Source organism: Lycorma delicatula, chromosome 1 (genome assembly GCF_047948215.1).
Source record: "Lycorma delicatula isolate Av1 chromosome 1, ASM4794821v1, whole genome shotgun sequence".
NCBI classification, from domain to species: Eukaryota; Metazoa; Arthropoda; class Insecta; order Hemiptera; family Fulgoridae; genus Lycorma; species Lycorma delicatula.
In genome coordinates, this window is record NC_134455.1 from 320,817,580 (window position 1) to 320,837,689 (window position 20,110).

Below are 20,110 nucleotides of genomic sequence, written 5' to 3' on the forward strand. Positions count from 1 at the left end.
CCATTTCATCCTCCTCAACTTCCTCTTCTTCTTCTATAACACCATTTTCTAATTCATTTCCTCCGTATAACTCTTCAATATATTCCACCCATCTATCGACTTTACCTTTCGTATCATATATTGGTGTACCATCTTTGTTTAACACATTATTAGATTTTAATTTATATGCCTCAAAATTTTTCTTAACTTTCCTGTAGGCTCCGTCTATTTTACCAATGTTCGTTTCTCTTTCTACTTCTGAACACTTTTCTTTAATCCACTCTTCTTTCGCCAGTTTGCACTTCCTGTTTATAGCATTTCTTAATTGCCGATAGTTCCTTTTACTTTTTTCATCACTAGCATTCTTATATTTTCTACGTTCATCCATCAGCTGCAATATATCGTCTGAAACCCAAGGTTTTCTACCAGTTCTCTTTATTCCGCCTAAGTTTGCTTCTGCTGATTTAAGAATTTTACTTTTTAACATTCTCCCATTCTTCTTCTACATTTTCTACCTTATCTTTTTTACCCAGACCTCTTGCGATGTCCTCCTCAAAAGTCTTCTTTACCTCCTCTTCCTCAAGCTTCTCTAAATTCCACCGATTCATCTGACACCTTTTCTTCAGGTTTTTAAACCCCAATCTACATTTCATTATCAATAAATTATTGTCGCAATCAATATCTGCTCCAGGGTAAGGTTTGCAGTCAACGAGATGATTTCTAAATCTTTTCTTAACCATGATATAATCTATCTGATACCTTGCAGTATCGCCTGGCTTTTTCCAAGTGTATATTCTTCTATTATGATTTTTAAATTGGGTGTTGGCAATTACTAAATTATACTTCGTGCAAAACTCTATAAGTCGGTCCCCTCTTTCATTCCTTTTGCCCAGCCCGTATTCACCCACTATATTACCTTCCTTGCCTTTTCCAATGCTTGCATTCCAATCTCCAACTATTATTAAATTTTCATCTCCTTTTACGTGTTTAATTGCTTCATCAATCTCTTCGTATACACACTGTACCTCATCATCATCATGGGTGGCTTGTAGGCATATAGACGTTAACAATCGTTAACGTCTTTTAAGGAAAAACTTAGATTTATTAAACATAACAAACTATATGTTATATTATTAGTAGATATGTGTGGTTATAACTTATGTTATATATATATATATATATATATATATATATATATATATATTATAACAGGTAAAATATAAAAATATTTTAAGATTCCGAAAAAGAACCTGTGGTTCCAAGAACGAATGTAGTATTTATTTTGCAGCACACATAGTGTTTTACGCAACTTGAAACAGCAACAATTAATTTTTAAGCCGGCATTTGGTGATGTGAGACTGAAACGCGCGACAGTGCCGTCTGTCAGTTCATAATTTGTCATATGAGACAGAGAGCGACAACAATATTCAATGCCACTGAATTTGAAATTATCAGCCGATCCAGTGCCTTCTGAACACACGTACGCTTTTTACAATTTATAAGTGTAAAATGACTTTCAAGCATCTAATACTAATATTGCTTGAAGAAGATGGCATAATGTTTTTGTTACTTTTTTGAAAACGTCGAAGAGAAATGAGTTCATAATACAGGATAAGAAGCACAGAAGGTTTATTCAGTATCACTGAATAACCATTTACCATTATAGGAAGAAAAATTCAAAGATTTTTTCAGATTGATTCAAAGTCAGTTAGGTATTACATTTAGTTGAAAAAGATATCAAAACCCGAGGCGGAAGTATCACATCACGAGAAAAACCTCCAATCACATTACGGTAAGAAATGTAACATTTAATTATATTTTATTGACATTAATTAGATAATATTATCAATATTATATAACATAGGATAATATTCGTAAAACATTTCTTCATTGAACTATAGCCGTGGCGCTTGCTGAACTGACAAATTCGTTGCTTGAAGTGGTTCAGGGGTGGAAGCACCACTTGTAGGAGAGAATGTTGATATTATAGCCGAAGAAATAGGTGTAGATATTGGCCATTTACCATTCCTGTATGTCCAAATGTAATGTTTTGTTTAAAGGCACTGGGAAACAGTGGTTCCTTATTCTTATTCTAATCACAAAAAATTCTTTTCAATTGTACTTTTAGCAATTGTGGACGCTAATTATAAATTTATGGTAGTGGATGTCGGTGCTTATGGCAGAGAAGGTGACAGTGCAATTATCAGTACTATGGGAAAGAAAATTATAACAGGCGATTTAAATTTTCCTGAACCAAGGAATTTTTCGGAAATTAATACGAAGTTAAACCATTTTTTAATTGGCGACGAAGCGTTTGCATTAGACAGCCGCATTGATGAAGACATATCTGAGAAGAATTGCCAAAAATGACACAACTAAGGAGATATTAATTATCGCTTGTAATTGTATATCAAGCAAGAAGAGTTTCAGAAAACGCATTCTGTTTACTTTTGGTTTTCAGAAAATTTTACTCAAGTATAGCAATTTTACCCGATCTGTTTTCCAGTTCAATGCTGAAAAGCACCCCGAAATAATATGCGATCTTTGAATCGAGCGGAAGGTTTCGGAAGCAGGACCTGGTTCGAAATGCGAGATCAATTGGAAGATTTTTTAAATTAAAATTCAGGGGCAGTTTCTTGGCAAGAAAATCGTATAAACAGGATAAACTAGACATAAATCAATTTTACGATAATTTTGTTCATCGTTTTTAAAAATCAATACAAAAAATAACATACCTATTTTGTTAAATTTCACCGCAGTAGCACAACAAATATTTTTTGGAATGCACACAAGTTTATACGATTCATTTTGAGGATCATATAGAGCCTATTTTCTTCGATTAAATTAATCAGAAGATTCTCTCTTCAATACAAAAATTTGCATCTACCAATTAACCTCAAACTATGTGCTAATTTCTTGCGACTCCGCTACACAACTGGTTCAAGAGCGGTCGCTTGCCCATTATCTGTGTAGCACCCCGCCGTCGTTTGTCTTGGTCTCTCTCTCTCTCTCTCACAGATGTTCTCCGTTTAACTGTATACAAAATAAACATAAAGCTACCTGTCTCAGCCGCGAGTCTTCGTCTGATGTCTCGGTCACGCGTTACTAATTGCCACCTGTAAGTTACACATTCTCCATCAGATAACAGCTGCGTTAGATTGGTATACTAGATCGTGGATACCGGTGTTCTTTGGTGGTTGGGTTTCAATTAACCACACATCTCAGGAATTCCCCGACGGGGAGTCTTATTCTTTAAGACTTTGGGGGTTGGCGTCCCCACGGGCCTAGCCTCTGCAGCTATTCTTCCCACTATACAGTGAGCTGCAGAACACTTTACATTATACACATATACTACACCAAGAACACTACATAAATTACAACATACACACTTACACAATTACACAACAACATCCTACACTGATAGTTCTTACATTAACACTCGGTGGTGTTGCGACATCTTACGAAACGCAACCGTAACCCAAGGTGGGAACAAATCGTGCCGATGGGTGAATGGCTCTACGTAGTGAGTCTTGAACGATGTCCTCTGGGCACCAGGGCGAACCCAGTTGTACTTAGCTCTAGCTCCAGTACGCGTGCGCTCTGCTGGAGTGGTCCATTTTTCGCCGGTACTCGTGGGACCAAAATTTCAGTTCCAACAATAAACACAATGATGGTTGGTGGTCCATCTGAAAAAACCACCAAATTATGTCTTGCGAAGAGACCTCGATCAGCTGTATCTGACGAGGATAAAAGTCCTATGGAAGAGAACTACAAATCTTTAAACATGAACACTAAAAATATTCGATTCATTGTTCTCCGAAATAGTCAGGAAGGTGGCTCCCTCCAAAAGGTTTCACCCTTCCTTATAAATAAAACCCTAACAGGTGCAAGTGGCTCCCCTAAGAATATCAGGAAATTACGTGACGGATCGATTCTGGTTGAAACATTCAATGATGAACAGAGTCGATCTATCTTACGTCTCCGTAATATGGGTGGCATAAATATAAGCGCAGAATGCCACAAAACGCTAAATACGAGCCGGGGTGTAATTTTTTGTAGAGACCTTCTAGATATAGATATCTCTGAAATAGTTGACGAGCTTTGCCACCAAGATGTTGTTGAAGTGAAACGTATAATGAAACGGCAGAATGGAACAGAAGAACCGACACCGTCTCTTATATTAACATTCAGTCTCCCTGTTCCACCAGAAAAGATTAAAGTGGGTTACCTCTCGGTTCGGGTACGACCATTCATACCCAACCCACGGCGATGTTTCAGATGCCAAGGTTTTGGTCATACTACAACATCTTGCACGAAAACTGAGATCTGTGCTCGATGTGGTAAAGAAGGTCACAACGACACTAACTGCGAAGAAAGTGAAAAATGTGCAAACTGCAGTGGTCCACATACAGCCCGCTCCCGAGATTGCCCAACTTTTAAAGAAGAAAAGGCAATTCTCAAAATCTGTACGGAGCAAAAACTATCTTTTCCGGCTGCACGTAGAGAATATAAAAAGATAAACAACTCACGGAACCTGGTTAAACCAGACGTATCTTTTGCCACCGCTACAACTAAACAAATTCCTACAAATGCTAATAATCAGCAGTGCGGATCCTGCAATGAGCTTAAAAAACTTGTTCAGATGCTATCTGATCAAGTAGCTTCACTTACAGCCACTATCTCAGAGCTGACAAAAATGAATAAAAAGTCCTCCGTCGCAGCTAGTGAATCAAACAGTATGATACATACGAAAGTTCCTATTCCCAAAATCGTACCGCCACGAATAGCGACTATCACAGCTGGCAGTAAGCCACCTAATAAGCTCCCCATAAAGGGAACCCACATAACTATCTCTTCTGGGATGTCAACTACAGCATCCCATTCAAATAAATCTCCTCCACCATCACCTCATATACTGGAGGATATGGTTGAAGAACCACCCGACCCTAGGGCATCGGAGTTCTTTAAAATAAAAAATACAAAAAAGAAAAACCGAATCACGTACAACTAATTTTTATATAGTTTCCGAAATTTATTTTTTTATTTGTTTTTTACACTTATGAACATTATTCAGTGGAATGTTAGAGGTATTCGGTCCCGCATTGAAGATATTAGAGTACTGGCGCACACACATGATCCACTAATCATGTGTTTCCAGGAAACTCACCTTCTACAACATGACCGAATTACACTTAGAGGATACTTCTGCGAGAGATACGACTGCCTAGTAGACAGTAGGGAGAGTGGTGGAGTAGCGATTTTCATGAAGAATGGGGTGTCAGCTACAAGAATTCAACTAACCACTGTCATTCCTGCTATTGCAGTAAAGGTCACTATTCCCTTCAAATTGCATATCTGCAATCTGTATCTCTCACCGAACACTGTGTTCAGTGCTTTAGATGTCTCAAATCTCCTTACACAAATACCATCTCCATCGTTAATAGTAGGAGACTTCAATGCCCATCATATTTCCTGGGGCTCAACCTTCTGCTCCACTCGAGGAAATATGATAAACAGATTGAGACAAGATTTTGACCTTTGCCTACTGAATAATGGATCACACACATTTATGTCCTTATCAACTGGTGCTGTATCTAACCTTGATCTTTCCATATGCTCACCGAATGTACTCCCTCATTTTAATTGGTCGATTTGTGATGACTATCACGGCAGTGATCATAGACCAATTATTATTAGTTTCGGTGTAGACTGCGAGATTAAAAGAATGCCACGGAGATGGATTGTTGAAAAGGCAGATTGGAACGGATACTGTAAAGCATTCCAATCTCAGTATTACGATGGAGCGAACATCCTCGACCAATATTCTTCTTTTACGTCCATGATACTTAAGAATGCCAACAGATATATCCCACAAACATCGGGTAATCCTAGACGTCCTTTCGTTCCATGGTGGAACGATGAATGCAAAAATGCTATTAGGAATCGACGGCAGGCACTACGTAAATTTAATCGTAGGCCCACAACAGAACATCTAAATTTATACCGCAGGGCTAGAGCGGTGTGCCGTCGAGTATTCTTGGACGCTAAGAGGAATTCATGGACGAAATACGTGAGCACTATCTCACGCACTACTTCCACGTCTACTGTATGGAAGAAAATTCGTGCAATCTTCGGATCACCGAAACAATCTATTCTTGGTCTTATTGATGAAGGAGAACTCCTTTCATCATCCTCGGAAGTGGCAAATAGTCTAGCAAAATCTTTCCGCTCGGTGTCTCTCACCTCATCATATAATAACGATTTTCAACGGTACAAGATTCAAATGGAGGTGTTGTCGTTAAACATTGGTGATTCGGTTGGTGAATTAAACACTCCATTCGTATTTAAAGAATTGTTACATGCACTTAAAAATTCACGGGACACTTCCCCTGGACCGGACAACATTCGCCTTTCCATGCTTTCACACCTTCCTAATTCGGCACTACAACAACTTTTGAATATTTTCAACGGTATATTCTCCAAACAAGTCTTCCCACCTGGCTGGTCAGAAGCATTTATTATACCAGTACTGAAACCTGGTAAAGACCAGACGAACCCCTCAAGCTATCGCCCTATTTCATTAACAAGCGTGTTGTGTAAAATAATGGAGAGAATGGTAAACCGCAGACTTACATGGTACTTGGAGAAACATGGCTTTCTATCTCCAGAACAGTGTGGTTTTCGACAAGGACGATCTTCCATTGACCATTTAGTGTCACTAGAAACAGCCATACAAAACGCTTTCCTCAATCGGCAACACCTCGTCGCTATCTTCTTTGACATAAAAAAGGCGTATGACACAGCCTGGCGACGTGGTATTCTTAACACTCTCCAAAAATGGGAAATCAAGGGCAATATGCTTGCTTTTATCCGGGGATTCTTAAATCACCGAACGGCTCGTGTTCGTGTGGATGATTCGCTCTCAGATAGTGTCATCTTGGAGAATGGAGTGCCCCAAGGTAGTGTATTAAGTGCCACCTTATTTTCTGTAGCCATAAATGATATTAACAAATGTGTTCAGGCTTCTGTCTCATGCTCTCTATTTGCTGACGACTTTGCTATCTACATTGCAAGCCGTTCGGCACCTACAGCAGAGAGACTACTGCAGAACACTATATATCACCTTGAAGCTTGGTCCAGGATTACTGGTTTCACATTTTCATCCGAAAAAACAAAATGTGTAGTCTTTTCTCGGCTACGAAACCCTTCTATTCCGCAAATTTTTCTGAACGGTGAGACTATTACTATCTCTAATTACGTTAAGTTTTTAGGTTTAATTTTTGATAGTCGTCTTACTTGGGTCAAACATTTAAAAGAATTGAAAACAAAATGTTCCAAAATTTTAGATATGATGCGAGTCCTTACTAACACCAACTGGGGAGTCGATAGATCATGTATGATACGTTTTTACTATTCCTTTGTTCGCTCCCGTTTAGATTACGGTTGTGTGGCCTACTCATCAGCTCGTCAAACCGTGCTTAAAATGCTGGATAGTGTACATCATGCTTTCCTTCGGCTAGCCACAGGCGCGTTTAGATCTAGTCCTGTCGCAAGCTTACTGGTAGACTGTGGTGAACCATCACTTTGGGATAGACGAGACCAGCTTTTATTATCGTATTTTGCTCGTCTCAGAGGACAACCAAATCACCCGGCTCTTGAGTCAGTCTTTAGAAATCCTAATCTAAGAAAGTATGAGGACCATCCTCGTCGTACTGCACCGGTAGGTATCCGTACCTGGCGTCTGCTGCAGCATATAAATGTTAACAAACCGTCATTCTTTCCTATATATCCTTGCTCATATCCTCCGTGGAGAATAAGCCTTATAAATTTTAATTTTGACCTGACCACATACAATAAACAATCAACACCATCTATTGTCTTTCAGCAAATGTTTCAGTGTGTTCTCTCCAAGATGAAACCAGACGCGGTTGTATACAGTGATGGATCGAAACAAAATGATACAGTTGGGTGTGCATTTGTTGTTAATGAGAGAACTTATATGTTTGGTCTACCCGGTATTACGAGTGTGTTTACCGCTGAACTATATGCTATAAATAAGGCTCTAAACATCATTAACCCTAAATATAGAAAAATTCTTATTTGCAGTGACTCGTGTAGTGCTCTCCAAGCCTTAAAAAACTTTTATTCCAAACATCCTATCGTCATTGAAATTTACAACGCAATCGCTGAGTTGAATAATCGTAACACAGAATTAAGTTTTTGCTGGATCCCTAGCCATGTAGGGATTCCAGGTAATGAACATGCAGATTCCGCTGCCAAAGAAGCATGTAACCAGCCTCCTTTCACCACCCGAGTTGCTACTTCTGATTTCATTAACTATGTAAAACAATTATTAAGAACAAGGTGGCAAGGTGATTGGACAGCTACCGTTGATAATAAACTCCGTCAGATTAAAGATTCTGTGTTACCATGGAACTCCTCATACAGAAAACCCCGGCGTGAGGAAGTAGTTCTCTGTCAATTGCGGATAGGACACACGAGAGTCACACACGAGTACCTGTTTACAAGAGGACAACCACCTCTATGCGCAAGATGCAACTGCCGCGTGACTGTGCGCCACATACTCGTGGACTGCATATGTTATGCGGCATTGCGTCGTAAATTTAAAATTCCTAGTAACATCCGTGGTATCTTGCGTGACGATAAGGAGGTTTTAAACCGGATGTTTATATTTTTACGTAGTATAGGGTTAATGCAAAAAATTTAATAAGTATGTATTGTCCTATGTATTGTTTTTGTTATCCGAGTAGGGAGCCTTTTACACTCCCTATCGGATTTTTTTTTGTTGTTTTTTTTTGTTTTTTTTTCCTTCCTGTATATATATTCATTTTTTTGTTTTTTTTTTTTTTTTTTTTTTTTAAACTCGTCTGTGATATTAGTTGTAAGATTTTTGTGATATTAGTTTTAAGTTTTATCTCCTTTTTTAGTTTTAAGTTTTATTTATTTTTAATGTGATAGTTTTTAACATAGTTTTATTTTACATATTAGTGTTTTTGTTATCCGAGAATGGGCCTTTTACACCCATTCCGGATTTTGTTTCTGTGATAGTAGTTTTAAGTATTAATTTTATCTAAAAACCTTAAATTATTTTTATTTTTATAATTATTTTTATTTATTTATCTATTTATTTATTTTCCGGGCGATGATAACGTACTTCCGTTTTTCGCCCCAAAAAAAAAAAAAAAAAAAAAACATCTCAGGAATGGTCGAACTGAGAATGTACAAGACTACACTTCATTTACACTCATACATATCATCCTCATTCATCCTCTGAAGAATTATCTATAAACGGTAGTTACCGCAGGCTAAACAGGAAAAGAAAGAAAGAAGATTGGTATACAGGCCAAGCTGTTGTGAGCACAGACTTCAATACCATGGTCACCATAAGAGAGAGTGTGGTGACGCTTTTGTACTGTGGAAACAAAGTGAGTGACTGTCGTAGAAAGAAATCATACTCGAGTCAATTGAAGAAATTCTCCCAGTGACAAAAGGATACTTAAGTGGTGTGATAGGTTTTGGAAACCGAAAGCGTCTTAAAAGGACACTCGCCAGGTAGGCCTAACACATGTGCGGAAAACAGAAAAAAATTAGCTGTCTTTCCAACGAAGCCCATAAAGTTCAGTTCATACATAATGTTAATCATCAACTATATATTCCTAAAAGGACCGTCCATGAAGTTTGCAAGAGATTGAAACCCCATACTTATTAATTCCACAAAATTAAACTTAACGATAAGCCATGCGTTCAATTTGTACGACCCTGTTAGACTGCATTTTGTATTTTCATGTAACAAAACTTATACATTTGTAATTATAAGTGTAATAAATAAAATTTTATTTAAAACCAAGGAATACTTTTTTCGGACACCTTGTATATAAACATAATATAAAAAATTATATGTAAAATATTATTTACAATATATTGCATTGCAAATTATATAATATATATATTTATAAATATTGTTTGAACTGTTACTGTTTTTAAGATATCTTCCAGCTCATGGCTTTGTTCAAGCTTGAATTTTGGAAGGAATAAATCAACTTCATCTTCCTGTATATCACGAAATGCTTCAATTAAAGCAGAAGAGTTTTGTTGTGCTCTTGATTTTGATTTTAGTTTCTTTTCAACACGTATTAGCCCCTTCTTTTTGTTTGGAAGTATAATTAAAAATTTAAATCCTCCCTGAAATCAATAACATTAAATTAGAAATCAATAAGGTTAGAAATATTTTGGGGAAAACATTTTACTGTAATTAGACCTTGAAAAGTAACTGAACTGCTGCAATTCATGTTATTTTGGTGCTACAACTAATTAACATGTAACTCATATAAAAAGTAAAAACTCATATAAAAAGCAAAACATTCTCAAGAATAACAAATACTCTACTCTAGGCTTACAGAAAAAAATGAAGGGAAAATTGATTTCCCAATATCTTCTTCCTTAGAAAGTGAATACTGTGACAATCTGCTTGTTGAAATTCAGATGGTAGTTTGCCCTTAAGTAACAGGCTAAGGGTTTTCACTACACGATCTGTGTAATGGGCATCATTAATCTCAGAGAAATCAAAGGCTAATAACCAAAAGAAATACTGACAGATGCAACAAATTACAGGTTTGAATGTAAACTTGAGTTGGTCTTAAAGTATTTTTCTTAGGCTAGCATTTTTTGCTGATTCTCTGTCATGCTTATTTGTATAAATATAAATTGCAAATATTTTTTCCCGAATAATGAATGTTTTTATTAACGTATTCATATTATAACTCCGCAAAATTAAATGGAAGAATATTACACAATTATTAAAAACCTTAATTTTTAAAAGTGTAAATATAAATAATTATACCACTAATTTTAAAATATTACAAAAGATAATTATTACAAACAATAATTGTTTTAATGATATAACATTTAATAATTATTATTTTTATATCACTAAAACAATATAAAAAATTATACATTTGAAAAACTAGGTTTTTTAATTATTCTTGTCAAAATTGATTAATACAATAGTTTTAATAAATATCAAATAATTTATCTTTTATCATTTCTATATATATAACATGAACTTTACAGCGATTTTCATACCCAAAAAGAGGTAACAACACAATAAAAATTTGATTCCACCATCAGATCATGAACTATATTGGCAAATATTGCTTTGACCGGGAGGCATGCTGCAACTGTTCTAGGGTAATCACAAGATTAATCATAGTTAACCCTCGAGTGGTCTTATTTGCTAATAAATACAGTATGTATTTTCAGAGAAAGCAGCAGTAGTAGATTACTATAATAATGCAGAAACCATTTAAGGAAAAACAAATCACAAAATTCAAAGGAAACCTTTTACATAAAAAATATATGAATTCTTTTTTAACTGCATGGAAATTATAAATCATAGTTTTAATTGATATCTTGATAGACAATTAGACTATATTCTAGAATGTTTTGTTCTCACTTTTACCTGTTCTGCCATCAGCAGTCCATTGAAGTATTGCTTATGTCGATGAAAGAGGATGATATTAAGTGCGCTTAATTGAATCCCAACCACCAAAACCCACTCAAATCCACAATCATGGATTAAAATCCATTAAAAAGAAACTCCTCTTATCTGTCGACTTGTAAATCAGCTGATTTGGGAAGACACTTTCACCACTATACCAACCATGTGGATATTCTAGAATATTAAAAATTGATAATTGGTTAAATTTATTTAAAATTACAAACAACAATACAAATTTATTTCTATGGAAACTATATATTTATATTCCTTTAGTTTCATTTAATATGAGTTAAAAAAGATTACATGTTATCTTTTGTAATGCTAACTTTTATAAATCTTATTAAATAGTAATTCACTTTCCAAAACCCAGGTAATTTGGACATAATTTTTGAAATATCTTTAAATCAAAAAAGTAATTATTGCACTCAATTATTTTCGTCAAACCCTCTAAGCTTTGATGACAGATTAGATGTTTCTGAAATCTCTTGAAATACACAAAAATATTAACAACCGATTTCCTGACAATTTATTAAAAAAATAATAATAAATAACAATTACATAAATTGTTATTTATTATTGAAATTAAGGGAAATAAACATAAGTCTTTTCTGGAATTACCTTACTGGTCAAAGTTAAGTTGTGAGGTCCAAAAATCTAGAAAATAGCCTAGGGATGGTGGCCTCTCAGTTGTCCCTGGGCCACTCTCAGGTGTATTCTTTGTGTTGTATGTAAAAAATCTTCCCAATATGCTTAAGACAATTAAACGTAGTAAACTGATCTGCTTTGCCAATGATATTCTTTAATTTTTCATGCATTATCATGGGTAGACATTTTATCAAATTTCAGCCATGAATTATTAAATTTAAAGCCAGATTAAATTAGCCAGATTTAAATTTTGATAAGAATTTTAATTTTTCAGAAAATTGATCTTTGGCTCAAAAATAGTAGTATAGCTTTAAACCAGAGTGAAACAAAATCTCTAACATTTAACCTGACAAAAAGAGAGGTAAAATTAAATAAGTTTTGCCTTAACACCAACACAAATTTTCTGTGTATCCTGAAATGAAACAGTTTGCAGCATCTTAACAAATATTTACATATGACATTTAATGAACATTTACTTTGGGTGGGACATGTTAATATCATTACAAACACACACATATTAGTTTTTTATTTTGTTCACCTTTGAACACAGTTTTTTAATAATCTTTTATCCCAATTTTTACCAAAATCTTGAGGTCCAAAGTTCAAGGATTACCCTTTTGGTAATGACTGTTATGACTCTTATTGGCAATGAATGGAAAATTTACCGGCAGTGTGTAATAATGATGATTTAACAAAATTCTTTTACAATAAAAACTGCTTGTTAAACTGGCTTGTAATAAATTGAAATTATTAGTTTTTACAAATAGATATAAATGATAGATTTTAGTGTTCAATCTAATTTTAAAATATTTGCATTTAGACAAACTAAAAATTGATAATCTGAGACAAAATTATTCTGAGCAGAATATTCAACATAACCTTGTTCTAACATTTTTGTTTTAACTGATTTACTTGTTTGCACAATGATTTTCAAATCTACCAAAATAAATGTCGTAGATAGCTTTACGTAACTTTAAATCTAGAGATCTCTCTCAGTAGATGTGAACAATATTTTCACATCAATAATTAGGGGTTAGACAAAAAAATGAAACAGTTTTAGTAAAAGTGAACTCATGTATGCATACCTGGTTTATCAAACCTGTAAATAATGTACAAGTCTCATTACATTGTTATGTAGTGCCCCAAAAGATTTGTAGTTTGGGGTTATTTTTGTATCGTTCATTCTAGCAAGATCTTATTCTACTTAAAAATACACTTACCAATGCATTTAACATCATCAGTGTCAAGCAAAAATATTATGGTTCCAGAGGGTTGCATTTAGGAACATGATCTTGCAATGAAACAAGTGATATATTGAATTGCTGAATATAATAATAAAGAAATGATCTTCAGACAGATGTAACTGATAAAATATTTTAATTAAAAACAAAAAAAAATTGAGTTCATAATTGGAGACTGATTAATTGAAGTGAGAAGCCATTTTATCAAGTAATTTTCTGAAGTATGATGTCAATTTGATCTTGACATTCTACAAGAGAAACAATAATAGAAATATTAGGAAACTAAAACCAGTAAGATAAACAATGAAATAACTGCATTGATACAGAAAAAATGTATTACGTGTTATACATTAGCTTTTCATTACCTATGGAACTATATCAATGAAAAATATAATCACAACTGATGACCACCAGTTTTAGTTGTAGGTTTATCTGTGGCCAGTTAACAGGTCATTGAGAAAGTGGTTGTAGACAGAACCGAGGGACTGACTACAATACTAGTACCATCAAATTGCAGATGTCTTTTACAACAATGGGAGAAACTTTCCTCTAAACTAGCATAAAGTTTCAAATTTATATCCTGTATAGTTAAAATTTTGTCATTAACAGAAAAGTAGAACATCGGATACAAGTTCAAAAATTAAAAGTTATCAGCATTAAAAAAAAAGATTACTTTCTTTTCTCAGGAAATATTTACTATGCACTCAAAATATTTTCAAATTATTTCTATTGTTTTCTGAGATATCATGGAAGAAATGTTAAGAATTTTAACTTAATTTTTTTATAATCTTTGTAGTTCTTATAACAGAATTATTGAACTGTATTTATAAATTGAAAATTTATGTTTTAGGATCTATTACTGAAAATACAGTATCTGTATTAGTAAATACAATTCACTTCAAAGCTCAGTGGATTCATCCTTTTGCCAGAACATCTAAAAAAAACTTTCATGGATTTGATGGAAATAATAAAATAGATATGATGTACATTTCAGATGTTAAATTACGATATAAAAATGATGATGAACTAAATGCTCAGTTACTGGAGGTGCCATATGAGGTAAATTATATTCTACAAAATCTAAATCTAGAGAGAACCTGTGAATTTCATGATCATCTAGTATCTTTTTAGAAAATTCAAAAAGAACAGCTCCTACATTTTCATGTCTTTTATAAATGACGTTTTATTCTAGATCAACAATAAAACTCACTAAAACTAGATTGAAATATTACTACCTATTAATTTTATGCTAAAATAAAACCGTCAATGTTCTTATGTTTTATAAAGAAAACAAAAAAAATGTTATAAACAATTTTTTATGTAATTAGTAAAAAAACGAATTAAAAATATGCCTATTAAATTACATATGATGAAATAAATACATTATAAATATACACAAGAGATGAGTAAAGTAAAGAAGAAATACACAAGTAATCAATCACAAAAGTGCAGTGCAATAACACAAATTTAATTTTTGAATATTATAATATAGATGGGATGTCTAATGTAGTAACATGACAAAAATTGAAAAGGCAAGTGAAGAATGCGCTTTTTCTACGTAGGACAAGCAGGATGACATTTCAAACAAAATTCAATGTATGCATAAAAGCCCTCTGTAACAATATAAACACAACCATTTACATCATAGAAATAAATCACCAAAATAATAAGGTTAACAACCACCTGTATATTACATAATATGATATTATGTATATTGATTTCATTAAATATCATAATCATGGTGATTGTAATAATGCAAACTTTTTCATAATGTGAAATAAATATTGCAACCTACGTGATAAGTTAATTTAAACATTTTTCAAAGTTCTCATTTTTTAACAGCTGGTGTCACAGAAAGTATGTTAAAATTAACTTAAAAAATACCAAGGATAACAATGCTTGAATGTGTCAAAAACTGTTTTATTTTATGATTAGTTGAAATAAAAAGCCAAAATAATTATGATTCCTAAAACAGAATAATCTTCAACAGTTTATGAAAATTTAAGAGCTGAAAATATTGACCTATACTCAGAATTAACCCTAAAATAGTCATTCTAACCAATGAGGAGATGTAAAGTTTTAAAGCCCATATTTTTCAGAAGAAGAAAAGTGGAAATAAGTGTAAAGATGAGAGGATTTTCAGAAAATTTCAACTCTGCTTATCAACAAATTACATATGTCTATGGTTGTAAGCAATAATATTGATATTGAACTTGTTTTTTCTGGTAATAATTAAGTTAATAAAAACCGTGTAAATGGATTTTACAGAGCAAGACAAGAGGCTAAATTGTTGGCTAGTAGATCAGAATTTTGTTGCAGAAGAAATATTAAAAATGTACAGTTTTGAAGTAAAAACAGTAATAACCCAAACTGTAGAAGGGATAAAGTAAAACTTTTTATTCCCTTTTTACCCATAATATTTATTTTATCCATTCTCTTAGCCTCAGCACACCCCTTACATTCACTATATATTCATTAACAATGGTTATTTTATTATACAGCCCACCACTTTGTTCACTTATTACAAGATTGTGGCACACAAATTTGTATCTTTTTTTATTTATCTTCAACCCTTCTCACTTTACATTCTCTCAACCTAACCAGTTTTGAAATTTTCTTATAATGTTTATAATGCTACATTTCAAAATCCTCCATTTGGCTATCTACTGTCTATGTTTTGATCTCATAAAGTTCTATAATCCATAAACATAAATAATATTCTAAAAGAAAACATGGTTTAGTGTTGCAGTATTGAAAAAATGCTATGTAAAATCCAGAAGTAAAACTAGTTATTATTTTCAAGAGAATATTTTTAATCTGTAGCAGTTTATTTAGTATGTAATTCTTTTTAATTTAGAGTGATTATTATTACAAACCAGACAAAGTGAAATCTAGGACCCATTCTTTAGAAATTAATAAAGCCTCTTGAATGGGTTATATTATAATTAGTGATCTAAATATAATCACACCCATATGAAATATCACAACTCATATTTAATATTATATGAAATATAACACAGTAATTAGATAAGTTAATCTTACCATATTAATTTCCAATTTTTTATTTTCATGAGATCCCACACTTTACTATTCCCAGATTTTATTCAGAAACCAGTAATAAAAGGTGGATCAAATAATATGAACAAACATGAAATATTATAAGTCAATTTTTGTGTTTCAGATAAAAAAAAAGCAATATATTAATTAGTAATATATTAGATTTGTAAATAAATGTGGCTAGATTTAATGAATTAGAGGAAGTTAATTCAAAAGAGAAAGTGGTTTTCCAATTTAAACATTTATATCTGTTAATTGAAGAAGGGAATTCCTTTCAGACTGCTGAAATAGTTAAAAGTAAGAAATGTTATAATATTTTATACAGTGAATCTAAGGAGAAATATCAAAAGGCATAAAAATAGCAAATAGTGGAATTTCTTCCAAATTTAATTAATCACATCAGTGTGGGTAAGACAGTATAGAATATACAGATTAGATGTTTCTGAAATCTCTTGAAATACACAAAAATATTAACAACCGATTTCCTGACAATTTATTAAAAAAATAATAATAAATAACTATTACATAAATTAGTTGATTTTTACATTAAAATTATCTAAAAAAAAAATCATATATTAATTATATTATTAATGAAATCAGTCGGGTAAGATTTTTGTAATGTTTTTATTTTTTGCTTCTTGTATGGAACCCTAAAACATTGTGTACTATCTGTCAAATATATTTAACAAGTATTTTTTTTTTTAAAGGAAATTCTACATTAATAAGAGTTTTTGATCTAGTGTCTTACTGATTTTTATGTAACAAACTTTTTTTGGAAAACAGTTATATTTATATTACAGTACCTTTTGTTTTTGAGCCGAAGTAATGATTATAATATCATTTTATAATTTCACTGTAATTTTTTCGATAACTGTTTGTTCTACTAGTGTTCGATAACACAATTTCAGTCACCATACTTTCAAGTGTATTAATATGTAACGACAACCTTGATATTCTACAAAGAAATAAATAATTATAAATAGCCCAAAATACGTGATGTTATTTGTATGTTAGATGGATAATGTTCATCTAATCATATCTATAGGATATCCTAACTGTGTGTCCTACTAACAAAACAAAACCAACAGCAATATTCTGTTTGTATTTTAATAGGAGTATGACTTGAATGCTAGAACTCTTGAATTTCAAATCAGATAATTTGGGTACCACTAGACCAACCCGGTGGATATTATAAAATGTTAAAAGAATGATAATTGCTAAAATTTATTTAAAATATTAAACAATAAAAATTAAAAATTTATTTCCATGGATACTATATATTTATATTTAACAAGTTACAAATAAAATGATTTTCATAACTTCAGATGAGATTCTCTGTCATGCTTATTTGTATAAATATAAATTGCAAATATTTTTTCCCGAATAATGAATGTTTTTATTAACGTATTTATATTATACTCCGCAAAATTAAATGGAAGAATATTACACAATTATTAAAAACCTTAATTTTTAAAAGTGTAAATATAAATAATTATACCACTAAGTTTTAAAATATTACAAAAGATAATTATTACAAACAATAATTGTTTTAATGATATAACATTTAATAATTATTATTTTTATATCACTAAAACAATCTAAAAAAATTATACATTTGAAAAAATTAGGTTTTTTAATTATTCTTGTCAAAATTGATTAATACAATAGTTTAAATAAATATCAAATAATTTAACTTTTATCATTTCTTTATATATAACATGAATTTTACAGCGATTTTCATACCCAAAAAGAGGTAACAACACAATAAAAATTTGATTCCACCATCAGATCATGAACTATATTGACAAATATTGCTTTGACCGGGAGGATTGCTGCAACTGTTCTTCTAGGGTAATCACAAGATTAATCATAGTTAACCCTCGAGTGGCCTTATTTGCTAATAAATACAGTATGTATTTTCAGAGAAAGCAGCAGTAGTAGATTACTATAATAATGCAGAAACCATTTAAGGAAAAACAAATCACAAAATTCAAAGGAAATAAAATGTGTTTTAGTATAGTGATCATTATTTTTTGTGGTAGAGGTCATCTACCAAAGACCTGGGCCAGATTCAGAAATATTACCAGACTTAACATTACCCTTAAATCTTTTATAAATTTGTCATTCAGTTTTGGAATCCAAACTAGTTTTTGTTTAGCATTTAATGTTCATCTAGATAATTTATAAATCTTGTCTTACCAACTTTTTCATTATTTTGAAAAGGAACATAGTATGGGTCGATAATTTCAAAATAAATTTTTATATTCTCTCTTATATAGCATACAGGAATTGTTTGTGGCATGCTTAAAGTGGTTGGGGAAATACCCTGCGGCAAAATAGAGATTAAAAATTTCAGCCATTAGATTAGCTTATAATTTTCAAACCATTGTCGGATATACCATCCTAGCTCGGATTTTTCTGATTGGTAAAATATTTTAATACATTATACACTCTCTTAATATTAATTTAAATAAGTCTAAACTAAAGATTCCACCAAGTATTGGATGTTCAGGAAATTGGTCAAGTTCTCTATTTGTTAGTTCTATTTTTTTAGCTTTTTTTTATTAAATTTTCTGCACAATCGTTTAAAACCATCTAAGGTATTAAATATATCTATGTTATTACATAGTTTATCCGACTTCCTACATTTACCATTAATTAGAATCCATAGCTTTTTAGGATTCCCGAAAACTCTTGTCTATTTTTATTCACTACAATATTTACTTCTGGTTAATTTAATCAAACTTGCTAACTTATTTCTATAATATATTTAGTTCTTAATTTCAAAAGGAATTATCTCGTATCATATCCTTAATGGATATAACAGACATTTGAGTCAATAAATAACTTTCGAGTTCTATAGAATTTTGTGTTCTGATTTGCACATTGACTGTTAATATATTTAAGTTTTTAAGATATTTCATTTCATATTCGAACACAAACATGAAAAAAATATAACGAAAGAGTTGTATAGCCGCTTTCCTTAAGGACCAGTAGAACTGAAAGGTATAGATAAATTATATCAGTGCCTGGTAGAAATATAAAATATTGTAGAGCTTATTGAGGTATATATTCACGCTCTTAAATTGTTTTTCAAAATACGCATTCGCTAACCCGCTTAAAAGAAAATAATTGAGAGATATCGTATGCGCTCTCAAACCCATTCAATTGAAGTACGGGACAAAAACTTCCCGAAAGACGTAGGTATCAAGGAATAGTACGATTCAGTTTCAACCACTATTCATCTGACTCCGTTAGTCAAGCGGTCCAATGAGTTTTTAAAGTCAACGTGTGGCGAAAATTTACTGAATTTTAGAACTGCCACTGGATAGGTGTACAAGGGAGATTCGATTGCAATAAAATCCAGCAAAGATCCACGGGTATCTCATTAAAAAGAAAGACCTGGTCAAGTACAACATACCTCTGCACAAATGTGTAAAACTGTTTATTTTTTATTAAAGGATTTGAGGATATTGAGTAAGTTAAATAAATTAGTTATGTTGTCTTGTAGTATGAGTGCTTTACGTAACAGGCGGTGCAGAAACTGTAGAAAATAGTAAGAGTACAGAATGAACTTTGACTTACAATCATTTATTTTTTTTGATATTATAAAATAATTTTTAATTTTATAAAAATATTTTTAATTATAAGTTTTAAAAGAGCCATGCAG

At 32.2% G+C, this 20,110-nt stretch overlaps 1 protein-coding gene across 3 annotated transcripts in view; it reads right to left on the minus strand.

Annotated features, from left to right (window-relative positions):
• LOC142334185 (serine protease inhibitor-like) overlaps positions 1 to 20,110 on the minus strand; it is a 267,470-nt gene that overhangs the window by 5,208 nt on the left and 242,152 nt on the right. For all 3 annotated transcript variants that reach the window (XM_075382002.1, XM_075381998.1, XM_075382000.1), the window contains one exon: positions 9,976 to 10,182. In XM_075382002.1, coding sequence (XP_075238117.1) covers positions 9,976 to 10,182 — 207 coding nt within the window. The remainder of the gene's footprint in view (positions 1 to 9,975; positions 10,183 to 20,110) is intronic.